Source organism: Chlorocebus sabaeus, chromosome 8, assembly GCF_047675955.1.
Source record: "Chlorocebus sabaeus isolate Y175 chromosome 8, mChlSab1.0.hap1, whole genome shotgun sequence".
In the NCBI taxonomy this organism is placed as follows: domain Eukaryota; kingdom Metazoa; phylum Chordata; class Mammalia; order Primates; family Cercopithecidae; genus Chlorocebus; species Chlorocebus sabaeus.
In genome coordinates, this window is record NC_132911.1 from 93,838,518 (window position 1) to 93,856,034 (window position 17,517).

The following is a 17,517-nucleotide window of genomic DNA, read 5'->3' on the forward strand; positions in this document are numbered from 1 at the left end:
TCCCACCAACAGTGTAAAAGTGTTCCTATTTCTCAACATCCCCTCCAGCATCTGTTGTTTCCTAACTTTTTAATGATTGCCATTCTAACTGGCGTGAGATGGTATCTCATTGTGGTTTTGATTTGCATTTCTCTAATGATCAGTGATCATGAGCTTTTTTTTTTCATAGTTTGTTGGCTGCATAAATATCTTCTTTTGAGAAGTGTCTGTTCATATCCTTTGGCCACTTTTTGATGGGGTTGCTTGTGTTTAATTTGTTTAAGTTCTTTAAGTTCTTTGTAGATTCTGGATATTAGCCCTTTATCAGATGGATACATTGCAAAGCTTTTCTCCCATTCTGTAGGTTGCCTGTTCACTCTGATGATGCTTTCTTTTGCTGTGCAGAAGCTCTTTGGTTTAATTAGATCCCATTTGTCAACTTTGAACTTAGCTTATTTTATCTATTGCAAGGATACAGTATCTTAAGGAGATTGTTATACTATACAATTTTCTTTTTGTAAGTCTAGAAAGACTTAAACAATTTTTCATATTAGAAACAATTGTGCTTTTCCTGAGCAATTAGCTTGCTTTTTCTTTATGGGTACTGTAGATTGTGTAACTGATTAGGCTTACCTTTTTTGTATAGAGTCATGGGATGAATAGATACCAGTTTGTGATGTGACTGTTGCAGTTATATGGAATGTCACACACTTCAGTAAATTTAGATATTAACTTCATTCTTGGCTCCATTATATTTCGTTATCCAGGCTTTTCTCTCTCTTTATCTTGCTTTTTTTTCTTTCCTTCTTTCAAATTATCTTGTCTTCCTCATTTGCATTATATGTATTCTTTTAAGCTACCTTGTCATTATTTGAAATTACATTAAGTATATATACACACAAATATATGTATGAATGTAAATTCCTAAAATGAATTTAGATTTTAAAAGAGCTATCTGTAAAGTAAGCTTTTAAAACAACTTCCTTTGAAGTTCTTTGTTTGCTATTAGTGTTATATTTTGCTTCAGGACATTAAGCAAGATTTTGTTAGATTCCTATTTCCTTTCAAGTTTAGTTCAACAATTATATTACAGCCTAGTTAGACATGGATGTGGTTAATATTTTCAGTCGATGTAATCTTTTACTCAAATAAAACACTTGTGATGTTATAGACATTGTAATCCAATGTACAGGGCTATGAGTAAAGTTATAATGAACTTTGTAACTATAAGACTCAACTCCAGAAAACGTGAGGGAAGGGCATAAAGCACTCACGTTTTTATGTGAGTAATGAATACCTACTCTAAAAATGTATATTGACATTGGACTTCATATTCTAAACTACAAATGGTAGGTGGTATAGCATAGTGGTTAAGGACATGAAAATGTAAAGGGTAGGTTGTACAGTAGAGTGACTAAGGGTACAGACTGAAGCTAGACCTCTTCAGATTGACAAATTGGCCATTTGACATAGAGAAAATTATTTAACCTCTCTGTGCCTTAGTTACATTATCTGTAATATAGGGAGCAATAATAGTACCTACCTCTTGGGGTTGTAATCTCTGACATGTAAGCATCTAGTGAGTCTCAGTTATTACTGTTTTTAACATATGGTATAATATCTCAGAATGTACGTTGTTGATTTTAATTTTTAGGTCTCTTGCAGCTGAATGGGGTAAATATGGAATGCGATTCAATGTGATTCAACCAGGGCCTATAAAAACCAAAGTAAGTTGTATTTTGCTTGTTATCACATTGTGAATGATTAAATAATGAAACACTGATAGATATATTCTGGTTGTTGTGTAAAGAACTTTCCAGAGATGCCTGGGTTTAGAGCCCTGGTTCTAGGGAAGAGGCCTTTGCTTTTATTCATTATCGAATATAAGAAATAAGGAGGCAGGCAGGAATATAGCAGCTATGCAATTTCTTCATAATGTCAATTTCAGTGTCTTAATCTTTTGGGATCTTTTATGCCATCAGTGTTGGCACTTTATCTGATTTGCTTCAGTGGTTATTGTCCTGTATTTGTTAACTTTCACGACATTTTAAAGGCTCTTACATTGTCTGACATCCTTTTTTAAAAAAAAATCAAGGAATTGTAACTATATTTATAGTTTGAGAGATGCTCCAGTAACTTAATATACAGTCTTTGTCTTGCTATAGGTAGGTAGCATTTTCCTTGACTCATGCTTGTGCCCTTTCACTCTCAGTCAATTATGCATGTCATCTAACGCCCACATCTCTCTGATTATGAATCCTTCTGACAGCATGGATTTCACCTGTAAGTAATAATCCTTGCAGATACTCATTGCAACTTGTAATTATCTCTAATGTTGTCACAGATGTTGCTCAGAATGTCCACAGCTTCTCTGCTCTCTCATTATTCCAAAATAACTTCACCCTCACACTTCTCTTGGTTTTTACCTAAAGCAGGTATTTATAATGCCAACCAGATGTAATGTTGAAAGGTCAGGCAAAATTTGGTAACTTGTTTCAGTTGTGTAAACATATTGGAAAATAATACTAAGGGATATTTGGGTTATAGGTAGCTCTGGGTATTAAGTAATAACTTGGAAATGTCCATATTAGTTTATTTAGCAGTTTAAAGGATGGGAAATAGAAATAAAAACTTCCTGATTGATTGCAACTTGATTGACTATCTTATTTATCTGACAATTCAATACTAAACAGTCTAATACAGTTAGTGGAAAGAAACTTAAAAACATAACATTAAAACACATGATTCAGGGTGGCCCTGTCCTAAGCGTATCTGAAAAGAGGCTTATAGACACAAATGCTTCTCTCCAGGATACCAATATCTAGGGAAAAATCACCTGCGTTTTATTTATTTATTTAACCTATCTTTATTGACTGTTCACTGTATACAAGGGTGCTGAGAAAGATACAGAAATATCTCTAAGAAAGTGCTTACCACTAAGCTTATAGTCTAGCCACTGAGATAGGAGTTGTACCCAAATAATAACTATTTACTGTTAAAGAGATTAAAAGAAAACTGAAGTGTAGAAACTCCCTAGCATGCACTTTTTAGAACCAGGATTGGGACCAGTTGCTACCCCTTGTCTCTGGGCTTTATACCCTCCTGGGAAGAACTGGAGGTCTCTCATGAAGTCCTCTGAGTGTTTGCTCTGTCTTATGGCCATGTTATTGAGGAAAACTGTCACCTAAACTTCAAGGCACTAGTACAGAAAAATCCAGTTGTTTTTGTTAATCAGTGCGCATCCATAATTCATCTTGGTTTGTTCCTTCACATCACTGACAGAAAGCAAATTGTTTGGCAAATTTAGTTATAGTTTTTCTCTGTCTAGAATCTAATTGAATTTCTACATCCTTGTTTTCTTCCTTTTGTAATATTTTGGGATGAAAGAAAAGGAATTTCCTCTTAAATATTTCCTATGAGCCACTTTTCTGTGTTTATTAAATGAAAAGCCAGTAATACCACTGCCTTTACCACCTAAGCTTGTACATATTTCAGAGTACCTTTATATACATTTTTTCATTTGGTGCTTGTAACAGTTTTGTGAGGTAGCTAAGATAGATATCCTCATTTTACATAGAAGAAACTAAGATTAAAAGGGTTATATTTTCCAGTGATCTATTTTTTTATTAAAGAAGAATTTGGTGAAATTGTTTTTTACTTACAAAGCCTGAGGTTTTAAGCTGCATGGTAGCATGCCATTTTATACACATTTTTTTCTTAAGTAGGAAAGGAGTTGATTGAAAAACCCAACACAACCCAATTGTTTTCTTAATTTCTAAGGGTGCCTTTAGCCGTCTGGACCCAACTGGAACATTTGAGAAAGAAATGATTGACAGAATTCCCTGTGGTCGCCTGGGGACTATAGAAGAACTCGCAAATCTTGCTGCTTTCCTTTGTAGTGATTATGCTTCTTGGATTAATGGAGCAGTAAGCATTGTTTATTTCTCTTCACTTTTTTTTTCAGGAGTGTGTTTGGGGCAGGGAAGTCTGTTCTGGAACCAATCCTGACAATGCTAAATGTAAATATGATTTAAAATATGTATTTAGCTGTAAATAATATAAAAATATTATATATATTGTTTAAACTATGACATTTATTCGGTGATGTATTAGTCCGTTCTCACACTGCTAAAGACATACCTGTGACTGTAATTTAGAAAGAAAAGAGGTATAAGGGAAGCGCAAGGAGTCAGGGAATTCCCTTTCCTAGCAAAGGGAAGCCCTGACAGATGGTACCTGGAAAACTGGAACACTCCCACCCTAATACTGCACTTTTCCAATGGTCTCAGCAAATGGCACACCAGGAGATTATATCCCGCACCTGGCTTGGACGGTCCTATGCCCCCAGAACCTCACTCACTGCTGGCACAGCAGTCTGAGATCGAAATGCAAGGCCACAGCAAGACTGGGGGAGGAGCATCTGCCAATGCTGAGGCTTGTGTAGGTAAACAAAGTGTCCCGGAAGCTTGAACTGGGTGGAGCCCACCGAAGCTCAGAGAGGCCTGCCTGCCTCTGTAGACTCCACCTCTGAGGGCAGGGCATAGCTGAACAAAAGGCAGCAGAAACTTCTGCAGACTTAAAGGCCCCTGTCTGACAGCTTTCAAGAGAATAGTGGTTCTCCCAGCACGGAGTTTGAGATCTGAGAACGGACAGACTGCCCCTGCAAGTGGGTCCCTGACCCCTGAGTAGCCTAACTGGGAGACACCTCCCAATAGGGACCAACTGAAACCTCATAAAGCCAGGTCCGCTCTGAGACGAAGCTTCCAGAGGAACGATCGGGCAGCAACATTTGCCGTTCTGCAATATTTGCTGTTCTGTAGCCTCCGCTGGTGATACCCAGGCAAACAGCATCTGGAGTGGACCTCCAGCACACTCCAGCAAACTCCAGCAAAACAGACCTGCAGCTGAGGGTCCTGACAGAAGGAAAACTAACAAACAGAAAGGACATCCACACCAAAACCCCATCTGTGTATTACCATCATTAAAGACCAAATGTAGACAAAACCTCAAAGATGGGGAGAAACAAGAGCAGAAAAGCGAAAATTCTAAAAATTAGAGCAGCTCTTCTCCTCCAAAGGAATGCAGCTCCTCGCCAGCAATGAAACAAAGCTGGATGCAGAATGACTTTGACGAGTTGAGAGAAGAAGGCATTAGATGATCAGTAATAACAAACTTCTCCAAGCTAAAGGAAGATGTTCAAACCCATTGCAAAGAAGCTAAAAACCTTGAAAAAACATTAGACAAATGGCAAGCTAGAATAAATAGCATAGAGAAGACCTTAAATGACCTGATAGAGCTGAAAACCATGGCATGAGAACTGCGTGACACATGCACAAGCTTCAGTAGCTGATTTGATCAAGTGGAAGAAAGGGTATCAGTGATTAAAGATCAAATGAATGAAATGAAGCGAGAAGAGAAGTTTAGAGAAAAAAGAGTAAAACGAAATGAACAAAGCCTCCAAGAAATATGGGACTCTGTGAAAAGACCAAATCTACATCTGATTGGTGTACCTGAAAGTGACGGGGAGAATGGAACCAAGTTGGAAAACACTCTTCAGGATATGACCCAGGAAAATTTCCCCAACCTACCAAGGCAGGCCAACATTCAAATTCAGGAAATACTGAGAATGCCACAAAGATACTCCTCGAGAAGAGCAACTCCAAGACACATAATTGCCAGATTCACCAAAGTTGAAATGAAGGAAAAAATCTTAAGGGCAGCCAGAGAGAAAGGTCGGGTTACCCACAAAGGGAAGCCTATCAGACTAAGAGCGGATCTCTCGGCAAAAACTACAAGCTAGAAGAGAGCGGGGGCCAATGTTCAACATTCTTAAAGAAAAGAATTTTCTACTCAGAATTTCATATCCAGCTAAACTAAGTTTCATAAGTGAAGGAGAAATGAAATCCTTTACAGACAAGCAAATGCTTAGAGATTTTGTCACTACCAGGCCTGCCTTACAAGAGCTCCTAAAGGAAGCATTAAACTTGGAAAGGAACAACTGGTACCAGCCACTGCAAAAACATGCCAAATTGTAAAGACCATCGATGCTAGGAAGAAACTGCATCAACTAATGAGCAAAATAACCAGCTAACATCATAATGACAGGATCAAGTTCACACATAACAATATTAACCTTAACTGTGAATGGGCTAAATGCTCCAATTAAAAGACACAGACTGGCAAATTGGATAAAGAGTCAAGACCCATCAGTGTGCTGTATTCAGGAGACCCATCTCATGTGCAGAGACACACATAGGCTTAAAATAAAGGGATGGAGGAAGATCTACCAAGCAAATGGTAAACAACAAAAAAAGCAGGGGTTGCAATCCTAGTCTCTGATAAAACAGACTTTAAACCAACAAAGATCAAAAGAGACAAAGAAGGCCATTACATAACAGTAAAGGGACCAATTCAACAAGAAGAGCTAATTATCCTAAATATATATGCACCCAATGCAGGAGCACCCAGATCCATAAAGCAAGTTCTCAGAGACCTACAAAGAGACTTAGACTCCCATACAATAATAATGGGAGACTTTAACACCCCACTGTCAACATTAGATAGATCAACGAGACAGAAAGTTAACAAGGATACCCAGGAATTGAACTCATCTCTGCACCAAGCAGACCTAATAGACATCTACAGAACTCCCACCCCAAATCAACAGAATATACATTCTTCTCAGCACCACATCGCACTTATTCCAAAATTGACCACATAGTTGGAAGTATAGCACTCCTCAGCAAATGTAAAAGAACAGAAATTATAACAAACTGTCTCTCAGACCACAGTGCAGTCAGACTAGAACTCAGGATTAAGAAACTCACTCAAAACCGCTCAACTACAAGGAAACTGAACAATCTGCTCCTGAATGACTACTGGGTACGTAACAAAATGAAAGCAGAAATAAAGATGTTCTTTGAAGCCAATGAGAAAAAAGACACAACATACCAGACTCTCTGGGACACATTTAAAGCAGTGTGTAGAGGGAAATTTATAGCACTAAATGCCCACAAGAGAAAGCAGGAAAGATCTAAAATTGACACCCTAACATCACAATTAAAAGAACTAGAGAAGCAAGAGCAAACACGTTCAAAAGCCAGCAGAAGGCAAGAAATTACTGAGATCAGAGCAGAACTGAAGGCGATAGAGACACCAACAACCCTTCAAAAAATCAATGAATCCAGGAGCTGGTTTTTTGAAAACATCAACAAAATTGATAGATCACTATCAAGACTAATAAAGAAGGAAAGAGAGAAGAATCAAATAGATACAATAAAAAATGATAAAGGGGATATCACCACCAATATCACAGAAATACAAACTCCCATCAGATAATACTATAAACACCTCTACACAAATAAACTAGAAAATCTAGAAGAAATGGATAAATTCCTGGACACATACACCCTCCCAAGACTAAACCAGGAAGAAGTTGAATCCCTGAATAGACCAATAACATGCTCCTTAATGAAGGCAATAATGAATAGCCTACCAACCAAAAAATGTCCAGGACCAGACAGATTCACAGCTGTATTCTACCAGAGGTACAAAGAGGAGCTGGTACCATTCCTTCTGAAACTACCCCAATCAATAGAAAAAGAGGAAATCCTCCCTAATTCATTTTATGAGGCCAGCATCATCCTAATACCAAAGCCTGTCAGAGACACAACAAAAAAAGAGAGTTTTAGACCAATATCCCTGATGAACATTGATGCAAAAATCCTCAATAAAATACTGGCAAACTGAATTCAGCAGCACATCAAAAAGCTTATCCACCATGATCAAGTTGACTTCATCCCTGGGATGCAAGGCTGGTTCAGCATATGCAAATCAATAAACATAATGCATCATATAAACAAAACCAAAGACAAAACCACATGAATATCTTAATAGATGCAGAAAATGCCTTCGACAAAATTCAACAGCCCTTCATGCTAAAAACTCTCAATAAACTAGGTATTGATGTGACATATCTCAAAATAATAAGAACTATTTGTGATAAACCCACAGCCAATATCATACTGAATGGGCATAAACTGGAAGCATTCCCTTTGAAAACTGGCACAAGACAGGGATGCCCTCTCTCACCACTCCTATTCAACATAGTGTTGGAAGTCTGGCCAGGGCAGTCAGGCAGTTGAAAGAAATAAAAGGTATTCAGTTAGGAAAAGAGGAAGTCAAATTGTCCCTGTTTGCAGATGACATGATTATATATTTTGAAAACCCCATCATCTCAGCCCAAAATCTCCTTAAGCTGATAAGCAACTTCAGCAAAGTCTCAGGATACAAAATCAATGTGAAAAAATCACAAGCATTCCTATACACCAATAACAGACAAACAGAGAGTCAAATCATGAGTGAACTCCCATTTACCATTGCTTCAAAGAGAATAAAATACCTAGAAATCTAACTTATAAGGGATGTGAAGGACCTCTTCAAGGAGAACTACAAACCACTGCTCAATGAAATAAAAGAGGACACAAACAAATGGAAGAACATTCCATACTCATGGATAGGAAGAATCAATGTTATGAAAGTGGCCACACTGCCCAAGGTAATTTATAGATTCAGTGCCATCCCCTTTAAGCTACCAATGACTTTCTTCACAGAATTGGAAAAAACTGAATTTCATATGCAACCAAAAAAGAGCCCACATTGCCAAGACAATCCTAAGTCAAAAGAACAAAGCTGGAGGCATCATGCTACCTGACTTCAAACTATACTACAAAGCTATGGTAACCAAAACAGCATGGTACTGGTACCAAAACAGAGCCTTCGGAAATAATACCTCACATCTACTACCATCTGATTTTTGACAAACCTGACAAAAAAACAAGAAATGGGGAAAGGATTCCCTATTTATTAAATGGTGTTGGGAAAACTGGCTAGCCATATGTAGAAAGCTGAAACTGGGTCCCTTCCATCTTATGCGAAAATTAATTCAAGATGGATTAAAGACTTAAATGTTAGACCTGAAACCATAAAAACCCTAGAAGAAAACCTAGGCAATACCATTCAGGACATAGGCATGGGCAAGGACTTCATGACTAAAACACCAAAAGCAATGGCAACAAAAGCCAAAATAGACAAATGGGATCTTATTAAACTAAAGAGCTTCTGCACAGCAAAAGAAACTACCATCAGAGTGAACGGGCAACCTACGGAATGGGAGAAAATTTTTACAATCTACCCATCTGACAAAGGGCTAATATCCAAAATCTACTAAGAACTTAAAGAAATTTACAAGAAAAAATCCATCCCATCAAAAAGTGGGTGAAGGATATGAACAGACACCTCTCAAAAGAAGATATTTATGCAGCCAACAGACACATGAAAAAAATGCTCATCATCACTGGGCATCAGAGAAATGCAAATCAAAACTACAATGAGATACCATCTCACACCAGTTAGAATGGCAATCATTAAAATGTCAGGAAACAGCAGGTGCTGAAGAGGATGTGGGGAAATAGGAACACTTTTACACTGTTGGTGGGACTGTAAACTAGTTCAGCCATTGTAGAAGACAGTGTGGCGATTCCTCAAGGATCTAGAACCAGAAATACCATTTGACCCAGCCATCCCATTACTGGGGATATACCCAAAGAATTATAAATCATGCTACTATAAAGACACATGCACACATATGTTTATTGCGGCAGTATTCACAATTACAAAGATTTGGAACCAACCCAAATGTCCATCAGTGACAGACTGGTGTAAGAAATGTGGCACATATACACCATGGAATACTATGAAGCCATAAAAACGGATGAGTTCATGTCCTTTGTAGGGACATGGATGAAGCTGAAAACCATCATTCTGAGCAAACTATCACAAGAACAGAAAACCAAACACCACATGTTCTCATTCATAGGTGGGAATTGAACAATGAGAACACCTGGACACAGGGTGGGGAACACCACACACACGGGCCTATCCTGGGGTGGGGGAGGGGGGAGGGATAGCATTAGGAGATATACCTAATGTAAATGACGAGTTAATGGGTACAGCACACCAACATCACACATGTATACATATGTAAGAAATATGCACGTTGTGCACATGTACCCTAGAACTTCAAATATAATTAAAAAATAAAAAGAAAAGAGGTTTAATTGACTCACAGTTCTGCATGTCTGAGGAGGGCTCAGAAAACTTACAATTATGGCTGAAGGGTAAAAGTCGTAACTTAACATGGTGGCAGGCAATAGAAAGAGAGGGAGAGAGAGAGAAAAGGGAGACAGAGAGGTGTGTGTGTGTGTGTGTGTGTGTGTGTGTGTGTGTGTGAAGGGGAAAGAGCCCCTTATAAAACCATCAGATCTTGTGAGAACTCACTGACTATAACAAGAACGGCATAGGGGAAACTGCCTAGTCCAATCACCTCTCACTGGGTCCCTCCCTCCACACCTGGGCATTATGAGGATTACAATTAAAGATGAGATTTTTGTGGGGACAAAGCCAAACCATATCAAGTGATAAATTAATAGATGCAAGTTACCTTGACAGATATACCTTTAAGATGATCTTCAAGATTGGGTAGATTTTTGAAATTGTGGAGGTGTTAGAAATAGAATTATGAACTGTGTAAATCAATTTAGGTTTAATCATGAGTTTTATCTTTAAAATTTGGGCTTGATTTAAAGTGCCAAAGAGATATTCCATCCAAAGTATGGGAAAATGGCTAGTGGTTCAGAAACTTTTTAAAAGGAGTAGTTTCAGAGTTTAAAATTTTGTTTTTTCCAGGTCGTTAAATTTGATGGTGGAGAGGAAGTACTTATTTCAGGAGAATTCAATGACCTGAGAAAGGTAATGCCATTTTGTGTGTATAATGTAATATTAGCAGCTCGGATACTAAGCTTTAAAAATATGTAAAAAGCACATTAAATTGACATCTTTTTGTGTTAGGTCACCAAGGAGCAGTGGGACACCATAGAAGGACTCATCAGGAAGACAAAAGGTTCCTAAGACCACTTTGGCATTCATCTTGGTTACAAAAAAGGGAATAGAAATGAAACAAATGATCTCTCATCTTTTGACTATTTCAAGTCTAATAAATTGTTAATTAACAAACATGCCTTGAATATGTATTCTGTGCCAAGCCAGTGATAGCCATTGTATATTCAAAGATGAATAAAATGAAATATAGTCCTTCAAAACATTTAAAAAAAAAAAAAAAAAGGAGGCATGGGGAGAGTAGGTAGTAGGTAAAGATTCCTCTTTACCACTAAAAAGTGCTTAGAAGTGCAGAGAAAACAGATCTTTGTGGGTTGGAAAATCGGGAGAAACTCAATGGTGGGGGTAGTATGTAAGTTACATATTATACTATACCTATACTGATAGGGCCTAAAAGAAAGAAATTAGAGGATACACACTAAATACAATAGACTTTGCCTTTCCAGTATATTTTCTTTTCACTGGACTTGTGAATTACTTCTTTGGGTAACTCAGTATTAACTCATATCTTTAATTTTTACTAGGACCTATTTGTAGCCAGGCATTTCATTTAGTACTGAATAAGCTATAGCCCTTGCCCTTTTGAAATTCATTATCTAGCAAGATAGTCAAACTTATAAATAATTATTTATGGTACATTGTGATAAGTATTATTCCAGCAGTATTTGAGTGTGGAGGAGGAAGTAATTCATTCTGTCTCCAGAGTTTAGAGAATGTGATGCCTAGGAGATAGCATGCCATCCCAGCTGTAAAAGAAGAATAGATTTTTCTGGGTAAAAAAGGTAAACAAAGTCTATAAAATATTTTTGTGTATCATTTGATTAAATTTCCTCTTTGGTTTGACTATTTTGTCATCCTGAAAATCAAATAATAATGAATCCAAAGTCTCAAGTCTACAGAGCTATACTTCTGAGCCTATATTTTTAAAATGTCCATTTTGCTTTCCAGGAGTCACTTATAACATGTTCACTAGACTGACTATCGCCATTGCCCAAGTTGACAGGAGAGGAAACCGGCTTCCATATTACCTTATCTGAATAAATCTGCAAAGGAATCCAGTTTTCCTGTTTGAATATATATGCCACAAGCCCCATGGAAACCCCAATTACATTGACAGTTAATTGTGTACATAAATTACATTTATTACATTTAATTGTGTACATATAGGGGAATGTTATAGGTTTGAAATAAGTGGCCTGACATTTCTAATTATACTGACTTTCACTGGGCTTTTTAGGCTGTTACACTTTTTCTCTACATGCTTGCAATACAATACTCTCAAAATAAAATGCAGACAGTTACCTAGTCTCCATTTTACCTTTTGTACTAATCCTGTCTATTAGTCTGTTCTCATGCTGCTAATAAAGACATAACCAAAACAGGGTAATTTATAAAGGAAAGAGGTTTCATTGCCTCATAGTTCAGCATGGCTAGGGAGGCCTCACAATCGTGGCAGAAGGTGAGTGAGGAGCAAAGTCATGTCTTACGTCGTGGCAGGCAAGAGAGCTTGTGCAGGGGAACTCCCATTTATAAAACCATCAGATCTTGTGATGCTTATTCACTATCACATTATTGTGTTGATATTGTGTCCACACACCATTAGTGATGGTTTATCACTCATTCCATTTCCAAACCCACCTTCCCACCCACCTCTCACCAAACACACAAAGACACTTTCCCTCCACTGATTCCACCAATATAGCCGTGTTTCTCTTTCTGGTTAAATTGATACTAAATGTTTACATTTATATAACTTAATACATTTTTTTTCCAGTGTTGTTTCAACCTTTTTTTTTAAAAAAAAATTCAGATTACATGATAAATCAGATCCTTTTTAAGATAAATATTATTTTTAGTATTCTGTTGTTTTGATGTATCATAATTTAATTTATTGGAAATAGGATTATTTATAATTTTATTATCTTTTTAAATTTTTATAAAGATAGTTTCTTGCTATATTTATCAGGCTGGTCTTGAACTCCTGACCTCAAGTGATCCTCCTACCTTGGCCTCCCAAAGTGCTGGGGTTACAGGCATGAGCCACTGAGCCTGCTTTGTTTTAAAATTTTTTGTTTTTAAATGTTTTTCAAGAATGCTGATGCCTCCCTTGCCAATGCATTTTAAAATTAGTATTAATAGTACTTTTGATTAGAAAATCATAATTGAATTCATTTATGGGGTACCCTGTACATTTTAGGGGTACAGTGTGATGTTTTGGTATATGTATACTGTTAGGCAGGAGTCTAGACCCAACATGGCGGTGTTACCCGGCGTAGCAGGCCTTTTGTTAAAGACTCCCTTCACCCTTATACACACCCGCAGACTTACATGCATCAGAGTTCCAGCTGGGCAACCACACTCCCCCATGACCTGCAGCTCACCTGCATTCCACAAGTTCGTAAACAGCAGTTTCAGTTAACAGTTTCCAAGGACCCCTTCCTCGTGACCCTTACTCAACTCCTGCCCTAGTAGTTTCAAGACCCCTCCCCAGGCCCTGTTTGAACAACCAGCTTCCCTACCTCTCAGGCTATAAGAAGCCCCTACCCTCCTTCCTCAGCGCAACTTCCTTGGCCCGCACCTTTGGACCGAGGAACCTCACCCACGAATCCTAAGAAAAGCTATTCTCACTGCCATTTGCCTTGTGTCTTCGTTCCCAGTTTGGCTCCAGCCTCAGTTTACCTTTACATATACAATGTGGAATGATTAAATCAAGCTAATTAACATATCTATCACTTCTCTTACCTATTGGCCTTTATGGAGAGACATTTGAAATTTACTTTTATTAGTTATTTTTAATTATACAGTACATTATTATTGACTATAGTCACCCTGCAGTAGATCCTAAAACCTGTTCTTTCTATCCGAAATTTTGTACGCTTTGATCAGAAACCCTCTTCTTCCCACTCCCTCAACCTCTAGTAAACCATCATTCTACTTTTTTTTTTTTTGAGATGGTGTCTTGCTCTTGTTGCCGAAACTGGAGTGCAGTGGCATGATCTCGGCTCACTGCAACCTCCACCTCCAGGGTTCAAGCAATTCTTCTGCCTCAGCCTCCTGCGTAGCTGGGATTACAGGTGCATGTCACCATGCCCGGCTAATTTTTTGTAGTTTTAGTAGAAACAGGGTTTCACCATGTTAGCTAGGCTGGTCTCGAACTCCTGACCTCAGGTGATCTGCCTGCCTAGGCCTCCCAAAGTGCTGGGATTACAGGCATGAGCCACCATGCCCAGCCAATCATCATTCTACTTTCTACTTCCATGAGTTCAACTTTATTTGATTCCATACATAAGTGAGATCACAGGTTACTTTTATTTTTCAGTATTATAAATAAAACTGAACACTTTTGTATATAACACATTTTTAGAATTTAGAATTTTTTCCTCATTTTTAGAAGTGGTATTATTAATCAAAGTTATGAAGCTTTTAAAGTTTTTTTGATATACATATCCAATTGTTATTCCAAAGATTTGTATGGGCTTAAACCCCCCTGAGTAATGTGTGACAGTGCCCATTTCAACAAATACCTGCCAACAATTAAAAGTATTCACCAATTTTACATGTAACAAATGATAGTACCATTAAAAACTTATTATTAGTGAGATTGAATACTTTTATACACTTGTGAATTTCCTGTTTGTCGTTTTACCTATTGGTATCTTAATGGGGTATTGTAAAATTTTTGATTTGTATGAGTTTGTATGCAATTTTTTTCCTCTGTTAAAGACAAAAATCGTTCTTCTAATAGTTTCTTAGTCATCTATTGCATCATTATTATGTGTTATTACAACTGGTTGATGAGAAAGCAAAGCTTGCCAGCATGGCAGAGAGGATCAGAGAAGAGAGATCATGGAGATATTGACTAACATATTTTTTCCTGAGTCTGAAAGAAAAACATTGTTTATGGGTAATTTATGACAGACCACATGTGGGCTGTAACCACATCAGTATTCACCTTAAGAGTTACTTTGTCACTCAATACCTTCTGTAAGAGTCCTGCTTCTATTGTGCTAGTGGAAGAGTTAATACTCAGTAAATTAAAGATTATTGGTAACAGTTTCACTCATCTTACCATTAACATGTGAAACCACCTCCAGGAAATGTTTCAGGTACAGAGTGACAGCCATTGTTTCCTTATTGTTCTTGTGGAAACTAAAACAATGAGAATTTAATAACTTTGAATAATAGAATTTTAGAGCTGGTAAAGCCTTAGAAAATGCTAATTCTCAATGTTTTTGTTTTACAGTTAAGGAAACTGCAGACCTAGAAAGTTATGTGACTTGCCCTATGTCACACAGTAAGTCAGGCTCATGTCTCTCACCCAGTTGGATATTTCTTGGGATCATAACTTAAGAGACAATAACAAGGTTTTTAGGAGGTAACAGTTACATTACAAAAACCTTGGAGAAAGCCCATCAATGTCTTTAGCTTGTTAGTTGAAGTATGACTTCTAAAAATGCACAAATCATGAATTATTACAAATGAATGCACTCGGGTAACCTTTCCCCAGGTCAAGAAACAGAAGAAACAGAACATTACCAGGAACCCAGAAGCCTCCCTTCTGCCCACCATCGTGACTCCTTTCCTCCTTCTCACAGCTAAACACTGTCTTGACTTCTAACCCCATCGTTAAGCTGTTTTGAGATTTATATAAATAGAATCACACAGTATGTATTCTTCTGTTTTTTGGCTTTCTTTCTGTGTAGTAATTGCTTATGCATGCTCATTGTTATATTCCATATAATATAAAGTATATATGAATGTACCACAATTTATTTGTTAGTTCTGGTGTTAGTGGACATTTGAATTATTTCTAGTTTGAGGCTATGCCAAATACAAAGCTGCCGTGAACATTCTGTTCTTTTGGCAAAAATATATACACCTTTATCTGTTAGACTGATAATATCTAGAAGTGAAATTGCTGGGTTTTAGGGTATGCTTGTGTTCAAATTGAGTAGATACTGTCAAATGGCTTCCAAGACTATTCACAATTTAACCTCCCACCAAGCTGTTTGGGAACTTCCACCGTGCCGCATCCTAACCAGTAGTAAGCATTCAAATTCTCTTTACCTTGAGCCATTCTGTAAGTGTGTGGTGGCATCTTGTGTGTTTAATTTGCTTTTTTTTTTTTTTTTTTTTTTTTTAAATGAGAGAGGGTCTCCTGTTGCTTAGGCTGGAGTGGAGTGACACGATCTCGGCTCACCACAGCTTTGACTTCCTGGGCTCAGGTGATTCTCCCACCCAAGTTCCCTAGTAGCTGAGACTACAGGTGCACGCTACCGTGCCTAGCTAGCTTTTTGTAGACACAGTTTTGCCATGTTGCCAGGCTGGTCTCAAACTCCTGGGCTCAAATGATCCTCCTGCCTCAGCCTCCCAAAATGCTGGGATTACAGGCGTGAGCCACTGCACCTGGCCAATTTGCATTTATTCTGATTACTAATAAAATTGATTACTTGTATATGTTATTGGATATCATTTGGGTATCCTCTAGTGAAAAATTTGTTCAGCTTTCTTACACATTTTTCTGTTGGGTTATATTTTTAAATGTTGGTTTCTAGGAGTAATGTTAATGTATTTTGGGTATGTGCCTTTGTCAAGTATGTGTTGCAAATATCTTCTCCCACTTTGATTTTCACTCTCTTTAATAGTTTTTTGTTGAAGTGTATAGTCTTTCTGAACAGAAATTCTTAATTTTAATAGAGTCCAATTTTTCAATTTGTTTCTTCATAATTGGATTTTCATGCATGAAGTATTGAAGTTATTCTCCTGTGTTTACATATGTTTCATATTTATATTGATAATAAACTTGGAATGAATTTTGTTTGTGGTATGAGGTAGGCATTATGCCTGTAATTTTATATTTGCCTATCTAGATTCATTTTTTTCATTCTTCATCCTGTTCTGTGCTCGAGGAAGCAGACCTGTCATTTATAGGTAAGTGCGACTGATGTAGCTGAGGTGTAGGAATTTCTTTGTGTGATAGTGCTCAGGAATTAAAGCCTACTGTGCTAGTCCTGCTTCTAGATTCATGACAGTTATTGCTGACAGCCCTCTAGGAAGTCTTTTCAGAAATTTCCCTATCATAATTTGTTGTTGTTTTTCTTTCTTTGCTCATGCTGTTACTGTAAGAATGCCAAATATGGTAGAGTTTTGGTGCATACTTGGTAGTGAATAGTTACTTTTCTATGAATGAAATATAGGAAAATTCTGTATGTTCCTCTTATTCCTTTGGAGATATTTCAAGAAGAAATATTTGACTATGGGCTGGGCACAGTGACTTATGCCTATAATCCCAGCTCTTTGGGAGGCGACGACGGGTAGATCATGAGGTCAGGAGTTCGAGATCAGCCTGGCCAAGATGGTTAAACCCCATCTCTACTAAAAATACAAAAATTAGCCGGGTGTCGTGGCGGCACCTGTAGTGCCAGCTACTCAGAAGGCTGAGGCAGAAGAATCACTTGAACCCAGGAGGCAGAGGTTGCAGTGAGCCGAGATCATGCCATTGCACTCCAGCCTGGGCGACAGAGTGAAACTAGGTCTTAAAAAAAAAAAAAAAAAAAAAAAAAATTTAAATATTTGACTATG

General features: G+C 37.6%; 1 protein-coding gene across 1 annotated transcript in view; it reads left to right on the plus strand.

The window, feature by feature from the left end:
* The window catches only part of DECR1 (2,4-dienoyl-CoA reductase 1), a 45,129-nt gene extending 34,077 nt beyond the window's left edge, over window positions 1-11,052 (plus strand). The window contains exons 7-10 of the mRNA XM_008001045.3: window positions 1,634-1,706; window positions 3,760-3,906; window positions 10,726-10,788; window positions 10,888-11,052. Of these exons, the coding sequence (XP_007999236.3) occupies window positions 1,634-1,706; window positions 3,760-3,906; window positions 10,726-10,788; window positions 10,888-10,947 (343 nt within the window). The 3' untranslated portion in view covers window positions 10,948-11,052. The remainder of the gene's footprint in view (window positions 1-1,633; window positions 1,707-3,759; window positions 3,907-10,725; window positions 10,789-10,887) is intronic.
* Window positions 11,053-17,517: the final 6,465 nt, after the last annotated feature.